Below are 11241 nucleotides of genomic sequence, written 5' to 3' on the forward strand. Positions count from 1 at the left end.
CGGATAGCAGGATTTTGAGGGGCTATTGTGGGTCCGAGAGTTCTGCAGTCCGGCCCAAACTTTATCTGGGCCCAGGGCCCGTGCCGAAGACGAGTGCTCGGCGGCCGAGGTAGCAAGGGGAACGGCTGAGAACTTACCCTGTCCTCGGCATTCAATAGCTTCAGCAGGAAGACCAACACCCAGGTGTAGGCAATCCCCAAACAGCCCCCTCAAGGGGATGTGAACGGAATGGGGCCCATAGGGAAGCAGGGTGTGAACTCGGACCAAGGAAAGTGCGTCTCACCCCCTTCAGTAAATGTACCTGCCAATACCCAGAGCTGGTTAATGAGAAAAGACGTTTGGGCGGTGCAAACGTCGATCCATGCAACTAATAGAAAGTTAGACGGGACAGTTGATGGGATGGACACAGGAACAAGCTCCTGCCTGACCTACAAGTGGAGGGTCAGGATCAGCCAAGACGGACTATATAATAAAAAGGAAGGTGCACCGATTGAGGGGTTGGGAAAAATGGCCAAAAACCAGAGCCTCCCAGCCCACCTCCAGGAGAAAGACTCCAGGGGTGAAGGAAAACCTAAACTCGTACGAACACCGCGAAAGACCCACCGCCTATCGATCAAGGCCTAGCCTTTCAAACCCACGCTCTACAAATGATATTGTTAGGGGCCTTTTTACGTGCGAACCCGACACTGTTACGGTCCGTCACGAAACGCGTCCTTACATCTACCATATCCCACTTTTTTTTGGGAGTACCACACCCACATGTAGGCAACATGTTATACCATCATTACATTAGAGAGTACTAATATCACATCACATCTGACTGAGTGACTGTATTTTTGTCACAATCTGTGGTTTTCTTATTTTTTTTTACTGAGATTTGACAGTTCTATCATCATATTAAGTAGTATTAATATCAAATATGATTGTACTTTTTTCACATTTGATGATTCTCTTATTTTTTGCTCATATTTTATAGTTATATCGTCACATTATGTAGTGATGTCACAATTGACCATACTTTTATCACATTCAGTGATTCTTTTATTTTTACTCACATTTAATTTGTCCATCATCACATTGGATGGTATAGACATCACATATGACTGTATTATTGTCACATTAGGTGTTTTCTTTATTTTTTTACTCACATTTAACAATTTTATCATCACATTGTACCGTACGAACATTACATATAATTGTACTTTTATCATATTTGGTGGTTTCCTTATTTGTTACTCTTATTTGACGGTTTCATTGTCATATCGGGCAGTACCATACTTTTGTCATATTTGACATTTTCCTTTTTTTTGTCATATTAAATGGTGTTGATATTACATTGGGCAGTACAAACATTACATATGATTTTACCATTGTCACATTTGGTGTTCCTTTATTTTTTACTCACATTAGATAGTCTAACATCATATTAGGTAGTACAAACATCATATATAACTGTACTATTATCATATTAGGCGGTTCACTTATTTTTTAAGCCACATTAGATTGTTCCAAGGTCACATTAGGTAATACAAATATCACACAAAAAATTATTCATGATTTCGCATAGCTTTTGAGCTCAACGGGTGTTGATGAAACCACGCATCATAAGTCTTCAATATGTGCTTAAATGCTTACCAAAAATATGTTATATTCTTTATATAATTCTGTGGGAACTAACATAAAGAAGCCAATATAATAATCTATGACATGTAAGAGAAAAAACTTTTTATCCAATTGACAGTGATGATAATTTTCTCAAAACCCAAGCTAAAGCATTAGAATCCTAACACTAATATTTAGTTTTTCAGTAAGAGTTAAAATTTTAACAGTGAATCATCCTACAACAAGCTAAAACTGATAAAAACAAAAACCCCGTTAAATTCCTAAAATTATCAAAATATTCCCCAAACAATAACACTTGATTAGTGACAACTGACAAGTGATTCTCAAAAAAAAAAAAAAAAAAAAAAAAAAAAGTGCCAAGTAGTATTACTATCATTTCTTTTCCTTATAAGCAAATCAGAAAGGTAATTTTTTTTTTTCTTTTCATGTATGTTATATATATTTTTATTAAGAACATTTTCATTAGTTTATGCAAAAAATATTGTCTATTTTAAAATAAGAAACAACATTTTTTTTTTCTATTTTACCTAACCATTTTTTAAAACACTCATATATGGTTATTTATTCCATCTAATGTGACTAAAAGCTAATGGGCCTAAAAATAATAATAATAAAAATTATGCCACTTAGGATGCCAGGTGACCTAAACTAAATTAAAAAAAAAAAAAAAGGTGAATTGAATTTTTCCACATGTAAGGGTATGTTTGGTAAATTGCAGTAGGTAATATATTGTAATAGTTATTCTTATGATTTAGTTATTCAATAGTTTGCTTATATTATTATTACATGGAATAACTATTCCTTATGAATAGTTATTCTTTAAAATGAGGAATAACTATTTATTTCTAAAAGAGATGTAATAACTATTCCTTAGCAAGTATATTAATTTATACAATTAATATTTTTTTAATAAACAAACTTTCCATATGGACATAAAATTAAGGAAAAAAAAACTAATCTCTCTTTTAAATTTAAAAAAAATATATTATTTTTTAGAAAATATAATTATATGAGTAAGATATTTCATAAAATATATCTTAATTTTGATTCTTTTTAGTGATAGCGAAAATATTTTGTTCGTGTTAGCCAGAGATTTAAGGGACAATTTTGTTTTTTTTGGACATCTCATGGGTAGTTTAGTCAAAAAACTGTTTATAAAAAAAAAATGTTTCAGTTGAATTTTCTTTGGAAAATATTTTACAACAAAACAAACTATTCCTTTGTCACGTTGGATGGTGGGATTGTCTTTAGATAAATGATACCAATGTCCCGATCAGTCTTGGCATATCAACTTTTTTTTTTTTTCCTTTCCCTTTTCAGATCAATTCAAAGATGCAACTTAAGGCTCTAGTGTTGTTGTCCTTGATCGTATGCTAGACAAGGCTTAGATCATGCGTACGATTCATTATTATAGTGAAAACATGATAATGGAGCTTCATGCATCAAGTACCCCATAAGAAATCACTAAGTTTAGGGAGGATTTAAATTGTGGGAGAAAATGGAAAGAGAGCTAATAGTAATAAGTTTACATTAATAGTAACTCTAATTAGGGCTTCACTCTGGTGGACTTAAATATATGTGCAGCAAATTCAACCCTAGCCGCAATATTAGATCTATAGAATAGGTTTTTGTTTATTTTTTATTCTATTTGAGATAGAGTTTTATGGATTTACTTGGTGTTTGGGTCTTATGAGAGTAGCTTTGTATTTATTGGCGGAGCCGGGAGGGCAATTGACCCCCATAATGTTTACTTACTAGTTGCTAGCATGAACAAAAACTTAAATGTACCATTTACCATTTTAAACCAACCAACCCCCTGACAGGATATAAATAACTAAAAAGCATATCTATTTTAAATGAGAATTGTTTTATGCAAGCAAAATAATTGTCCCAATATATTCATAACAATTGAGATTTCAATCTCTCATAAGTCAAAATAAAATAAAATAAAATAATGAAATATTGGAATGAGACCTACCACAATTAAAGATAAAGATATTGTAATTTTTTTTTTTTCTAGCTAACTCTATCTCAATTTTCACCAATATTTAGTACTAGCTAGCGGCACCTTTTGAGTTCATTTCCCCTTCTATGCCAAAATTTTCCTTTTCTACAGCAATCCATCCCACATTTTATTGGGAAAAAAAGAAAGAAAAAAACATACACCCACAATTAAGAGCATTCACAGTAAAACATCTAAAAAAATATAGCTTTTAACAACTTAAAAAATCACTTTATTTATTTTAATAATTTATTTTACAATACACCCAATATCAAAGGTTCTCTTTTAGCATATAATACATTAAAATAATATAAACAACATAATAAAATAATATATCCTTCACAATAAGCACTACAAAAAACTAAAAAGAGAAAAAATTAAGAAGGACAACAATGTATACTGCCATAATTAAAAAATAAAAAATAAAAAATAACTCTTAGCTACAGTGAACTGCTATCTTTGGCAGCTCTAGAGTTAAAAATTTATAAGTATGGCAACTTTGATGTTGAAGGTATTTTTAGTATGTTGGTGCTAAACTAGCTTTTTAGTTATTTTAACTACTTTATTGTCGTGAATGCTCTAATATCCTTGTATATAATGTATTATAGCCCTAAAGCCTCCACTTTTTTTTTTTTTCTTTCCCTGCTCTATTTCTTGACTTTGTCACAATTTTAAAGTGTAGGTTTTTGCTGTAAACCTAAATGTTTTCTGTTTAAAAACTAAGAAAAATTGAGAAAGAAATATTTAATTCTCTAAATATTTTTTAAAAGCAATCAAGACGGTGAGACTATATGACTTTGCAGGTATATTGCTCACTTTGAACAGCTTTAGATTAATTTATTTTCTCAATTTATTTTGATCAATAAATTAGATGTCTAAAATTTATGTATTTAGATAATGTTTTACCTTGATTGTTAGTAACTATGGATTTTATTTGTGTTTCTATATTTTAATGATATAAAATATATACTTGTAATTAATTAAACTATGTATGAAAAAATAAATTATAATTTACGTTTATATTATATTTTGAATGACAATTATAACTGTTTAGAAATATTTGTTTATTTGTTATTAATACCGGTTAATATTTTGATTAAAAAAGGGTTAATATATATATATATATATATTTTTAATGTTCTTTTACTACTTCCCTCTACACTAAAATCCTCGCTCTGCCACTATTTTTCCTATGGTAAACTATCTCCTTGTCACTACCTACCAATACATAAATTTCCTGTATCTTTTTTTCTTCTCTCTCTGATCTTTAATCTTACCTACTATTTCACTCTCTCTAGAAATGCAACCTCTTGCTCTCTGTCTCCCTCTAGAATCTTTCAATATAATTATAGATACAATTGTATAGGGTGGCTCTAATTTATGCCTAAACTTTTGCCACAAGTTTGACATCTTAAAAAATAAAAAAATAAATAAAAACTCCAGTTTTTAGTCTTTTTGATCCTATTTGGGTGGGTATCTCACATTGTATATCATTTTGCAATTTAGTATATAGTGATTGAAGAGGCAATTTATGTGTAATTTTAGTCATATGATTTTGTTTATGATTCTATTTACTTGTTTAAATAGAACACATAGATAATCTTATATATCACCCCCACACACACTCATATATATATATATATATATATATATTCCTCTTTTATACGCGATATAGAAATTATACCAACCACACATTTAAAAAAATAATGTATAGGTATTTAATAATTAAAAATAATGTATACGCATTATGGATCATTTTAAGGGGAAAACAATGGTGCAATAAAAGGTATGTGCTCCCAAGCCTTGCAATCAAACGGTTTGGTATATGAAAAAAATAGCGATACATGCATCAAAATTGTTTGACTGATCTAATAGGTGACAATTATATAAACGAACCTGTCTCACATGGAAAATATTATATTGCCATTTTGCCTTTTGGTATGTATATAAGGGAAAACTAATGGTGCAATCTTGGTTTAAGCAGTATGCATTGCCAATGATTGCAATCGTATTATAGGTGTACGTAAGTAGTCCTAGAGCAGTGTCTTGGTTTTCTGGACTGCTTAAAAATTTGAGCAGCCAAATTAATTTAATGATTTTCTCAACAAAAAACAAATCTTTATGATCTAAATTCTAGTACATTTTAAGATGCAAAATTTGAAATTTCAGGGGGGCTAATACGCAAATTGTCATCTAATTTAGAGGTATTTTCACCTACTCTAGGAGAAAAGCCCCCCCTAGCTCCGCCTCTGCCTAGGTGGCTATTATTTCTTTCCAATTAAATTCTCTCTTTTCGATAGTTTAACAGTTAGGAATGAGAGGATTTGAACTCTTTATGTCTCAGTTGAAAACATCAAGAGATTCCAACCTCTCTCTCTCTCTCTAGAATGTTTCACTCTCTAGAAAATGCATGCACTCTTCTTTTCCTATATATATCCTAGCAAAACTTGCTAGAGCTTGTCCATCACCTTTTCACGTCTTGCTCATTGCTGTAATTGTGGAAGTTGGTATGGATTTCTTTCCCAACTTGCTTCACCTTGTAATCCTTTGTATTTCGGTCTCTCTCATATGCCTTATATATAAACAAAAATCCAATCATGCCAAGTTGCCACCCGGTAAAATGGGATGGCCTGTCATTGGAGAAACATTGGAATTTGCCATGGCAAGAAGAAGAGGAACCCAAGAGATCTTCTTTAACGACAGAATGAGAAAATATTCACAGGATCTCTTCAAAACCTCACTGTTTGGTGAGAACATGGTTGTGTTTTGTGGTGCTTCAGCAAACAAGTCTCTGTTCCACAACGATAAAAAAAATCTCTCCACTTGGTGGCCACGCTCCATGCTAAAAATACTATCTTCTCCTGAACTTGTTGAAGATGTAGCCGAAAAAGATTTTGTTCAAATGAGGAGGGCCGTGGTTGAATTTCTCAAGCCCGAAGCTCTTCAACATTTCGTACCCATCATGGACTCCATGGCAAAGGAGCACTTGGAGACAGAGTGGTCTCCTTACAGAGAAGTCAAAGTTTTTCCACTCTCCATGAAATATGCCTTTGCGTTGGCCTGTAGGTTTTTTTTAAGCGTCACAAATCACAACCATGTGAAAAAATTTTCTGATCACTTTGCCATTATCATACAAGGTTTACTGTCTGTGCCTATAAATATACCAGGCACAACTTTCAACCGTGCCATAAGAGCAGGCAAAGTTGTTCGCCAGGAGATTTTAGAAGTCATCAAACAGAGGAAGAAGGAGCTATCCGAGAATGATGGGGCGGTTGCTCGTGACTTTTTGACTCACTCGCTCCTTGAATTAGATGAGAATGGAAAAGCTATTAATGAGATGATGATTGCTAGTAGAATTATGTCCTTACTTATTGCTGGCCATGATACCACAAATTCAGCTATCACATTTATGTTGAAGTATCTAGCAGAGTTTCCTCATGTTTACAGTGAGGTCTTCAAAGGTACTTATCAACACTTGAACCCTGGCTTCTTTCAATTAAATTACAATTAAGCTATACTTCTTTCCTAGTATAAAATAATCCTTATCAATAGTGTCTCTACCATTTAACAATTTTCGATAGTATAATGTTGTATTGCGGTTGGGGATCAACAAGAATTTCAATTTAGAATTCGTTTTCATATTTTCTATATGTATATATTCAACTAAACTTGGTGTATATCTTTGTTAATATAGCACTGCTTAATAACTTCCTGTTGGATTAAAATTTGAAAATTTCCACCTTTAAATTAAATATTTTTGTACTTCTTAACATGCATGTCAAATTACATATTAATCGAATGTTATGTACTATTTGATTAATAACTTATGTTATTTATTATTCAATCCACAACCCATGTTTTGTAGAAAACTTGAGAATATAAAAACTTTAAATTTAAACATTTCAAAAATAAGACAATTATTGATCTATGATGATCTTGATATTTTGGACAAATATAAGGTATAAGGAAAAAATATATATAATTTAATGGTTTATTTATCAAAATACATATCTAATATAAAATTATTAAATGGTCTAGCATTATCAATACATCTACATACACACTACAGATGCATAATCATACTGTGGCTCCCTAAGAAGAAATAGAAACTTTGTTTGGTATGCTTTATGCCTTCAGACAAGTGACATAGGTTATAAATGAAATTTCGAATGATTAATCTAACGAAAAAGTGGGCCTTATTTGTAAACAGAGCAAATGGAAATTGCAAAATCCAAAGGCCCGAATGATCTGTTGAACTGGGACGACATTAAAAAGATGAAGTACTCTTGGAATGTGGTACTTGAGTCTATGAGGCTAACACCACCTACTCAAGGAACATTTAGAGAGGTTGTAAATGACTTCACTTACACAAATTTTACTATTCCTAAAGGGTGGAAGGTATGTGACACTTACCAAGTTATCGGTACATGAGCTAAATTATACATCAATTCTCTATGTTATAATGGTGATTCTTAGTGTTAATCCATATATTTGCAGACATTTTGGACTCCATATTCGACACATAAAAATCCCAAATACTTTCAAGATCCTGAGAAATTTAATCCTTCAAGATTTGAAGGGAATGGACCTGAACCTTACACTTTTGTACCATTTGGAGGAGGACCTCGAATGTGTCCTGGGAGGGAGTATGCTCGATTAGAAATACTAGTGTTTATGCATAATGTGGTGACAAGATTCAAGTGGGAGAAAGCAATTCTAGATGAAAAGTTGTGTTTCTATGTATCACCCATTCCAGTTAATGGTCTTCCAATTTACCTTAAGCCTCATAGTCATAAATAATAGATTGAGTCAAACATTAATTGAATGACACAAATTTTATATAAGAAAATGTTAAATCTATCTAGCAATAAATGTAAATTGTGTCATTTCAATAACATAATAAATGAATGTTTGAATTGCCTTTTTATGATTTGTGACATATCAATATATAAGTCTCATGTAATAAAATTGTAATATCCCAATATCAATTGTATGTGCTCAGCATTTATTTATTTCTTTTTATTCTTGGGAAGGATGTAAGCTTATCAATTGATATGTCATCAATCATAAAAAGAAAAGAAAAGAAAAAGTAATGCAAAAATTTGATTGTTATGTTATTGAAATAACTCAAAAAAAAAAAAAATCATTTCAATATCAATTTATAAGTTTTTAGTAATAAAATTGGTAATAACTTTAGCATTTTCTAACATTAACTAGTCCCCCTCTTAATTTCAATTATGCTTAATTTTTTTGCCACTGAGGAGTATATTTATGCTCGTTGTTGATTCAATTCAACTAACTACTAGTCCCCGAACATGGAGAAATTATACAGTCTTTTAGTGGACAATGTCACTTGTCCACCATTCCACTAAAAGACTCCCATTTGTTTAAAATTGCTGAGTCAGTAATCAATTTCTGTTTAAAAAATTTTTTCTAACTCAGCAATTTTAAACAAGTGGGAGTCTTTTAGTAGAATAGTGGACCACGTCACTTATCTACCTTAAGGACCTTATAATTTCTCCTAAACTTGGATGTACACATATTTAGAGTTACTAGAATAAAGAAAATTTGTATTTATCATCTAAATCTTGTACATTATTGTTCTTGCATTACCAAGTACATATTTGGCCGACTTAGGGAAGAACAAACACACATTGATTTTATGGGAAATTCTACCATACTCAATTTTTTGTTTTTGTTTTTATTTTGTATTGTTTTTTGTGTGTGGAACCTCTTATAGTTATAAGAATATTTATGATAGTAATCTAGTGACGCAGTGTTAGAGCGCATAAATTTTTTTACAAGGCCAAGCGAAGTATATCAATAAATTTTAAAATCGACAAAAATAAGAAACACACAAATATATATAGTATTATTTTAATATGGTATAATATGTAGTATTATTTTCTGTTTATAAAAAAAATCACCAAGAAAATTTTATATAGTTGAAGACAATTATTTTATCTCATTAAGTCATGTGCAATTATCCTCTAAATTGATTTAGTCCTAATTAATATTCTTTATGTTGGGTTATAGATTGACTCTAATTAAATAATTCAATTACTTAAGTTGATTAATTAGGTCAAATTACATCCAAATAACGTGGAGGCGCGAACAAATCACCAAATAATCTAGAGTGCAGCGAAAAATAAATTTGATAAAGTGATTTGTTGACAAATGGAGAAAACCTTCACAGGGCAAAAACCTCACTGGGTGAATTTTAGGTCACCACTCTCGAAAATTCATTAGTCAAGAACAAGCGGTTATAAGTGTGGGCACAAGAGCTTGCGATGAGTTTTTGGGTTTCTCCAAAGTCGTGGGAAGTACACCTTGGCCTAGGGTAGACCATGACGGAGGGTGTAAATGGAGATGTCACCTAGATTAGGTCTAGGAACCATAAATATAGAACCCTTTTGGTAGGATTAATCTTTACCAGAGCACATATTCGGAGATTAGGTATGGAGATGGGAAGGTGTTAGGCACCTAACCCCACCTGACCTGTAGGTCGGCTTCCACTCATTGTGTTCCAAATCCTAATCCCATCAAAGGGTCCTCTAATATGTTATTCCAAACTCACACACACTAATATGCATCTAACATCCAAACATGACAAATGTCCCACACTCATCCAAAGCATAAAACCCCTATCATTCATCTAGCAAAATATATCCAAGGGCAGCAAACACATCACAAAACAATATCACTAATAAGGCATCAACATCAAACATATCCCAAACATCCAAGCATAGCATCATGACATCAACCAAGCATATTCATCATGTTCATCAACCATATCATGCTCATCACTGCACCTATGCATCAATGCATGATCATGTTTATGTGCATGCTCATATTATTCATCCAAGATATAAACCCTAATTATCAATATATCAATTAAACAAGTAAAATATGTTATTCTACTAACCCTAGACCTAGACACATGAAAACTAGATTCAATAGGACATAAACATGTGATTAAAACTAATCAAAACAAACAAAATAGTAAGAACCCTAAATCTGGGTTTCTAGGCACATGTATGCGTACGCATGCCACGAGTATGCATACACATACATAAAACATGCGTACACATACACGCCTAGAATCCCAGTTTTAAAGCACAACCAAACAACAATCAAATAGAACCTAGCATGCTTGTAATATTTAATTCAACCCTTCGTTCAAAACGTGGTAAGACACAACAAAACAAAATCAAACAAAGAGAAACATCTTTCTAAGCATGTATAACAAATAAATCAAATTAAGAACAACAAAAGCACAAGTTATAAAAATCCAAATTAAGGAAGAGCCATGAAGAGAGGCTGACCTTGCTTATGGAACACTATTTGGTTGATATTTATCCTGCCCTTCAGTACTTACACAACAAGATCGAATGATAATCAAGGAAATCAAAGTATTCAATAGTTCATAGGTAATCACAACTCAAAAAAAAAAAAAAAAAAAGATATTATTGAAAAGGGTTTTGAAAGATATTAGAAAATAGTTTTTGCCTTAAAACCAATAGATAGAGGTTTTGAAGAACCCAAAAAAGTGAATAATCTGTGAGTGCAGAAGATTTAAAGTTAGAAAAGGGTTTTGGAAGAGTTTAGGTGAAAAG

At 31.9% G+C, this 11241-nt stretch overlaps 1 protein-coding gene across 1 annotated transcript; it reads left to right on the forward strand.

Annotated features, from left to right (window-relative positions):
* The first annotated feature begins 6134 nt into the window (after positions 1 to 6134).
* Positions 6135 to 8480, forward strand: LOC115978829 (beta-amyrin 28-monooxygenase-like). Its single transcript, XM_031100707.1, has 3 exons — positions 6135 to 7086; positions 7836 to 8023; positions 8123 to 8480. The coding sequence occupies exons 1-3, from the start codon at positions 6135 to 6137 to the stop codon at positions 8423 to 8425; spliced, it is 1443 nt and encodes a 480-aa protein (XP_030956567.1). The 3' UTR covers positions 8426 to 8480.
* The last annotated feature ends 2761 nt before the right edge of the window (positions 8481 to 11241 follow it).

The sequence above is a fragment of the Quercus lobata genome, chromosome 3 (genome assembly GCF_001633185.2).
Source record: "Quercus lobata isolate SW786 chromosome 3, ValleyOak3.0 Primary Assembly, whole genome shotgun sequence".
NCBI classification, from domain to species: Eukaryota; Viridiplantae; Streptophyta; class Magnoliopsida; order Fagales; family Fagaceae; genus Quercus; species Quercus lobata.

Bases quoted from the DNA above. Each gene is read 5' to 3' on its own strand.
- LOC115978829 (XM_031100707.1), top strand. From the start codon at position 6,135: ATGGATTTCTTTCCCAACTTGCTTCACCTTGTAATCCTTTGTATTTCG. The intron at 7,087-7,835 runs GTACTTATCAAC...ATTTGTAAACAG, and splicing joins TTACAGTGAGGTCTTCAAAG to AGCAAATGGAAATTGCAAAA. The intron at 8,024-8,122 runs GTATGTGACACT...ATATATTTGCAG, and splicing joins CTATTCCTAAAGGGTGGAAG to ACATTTTGGACTCCATATTC.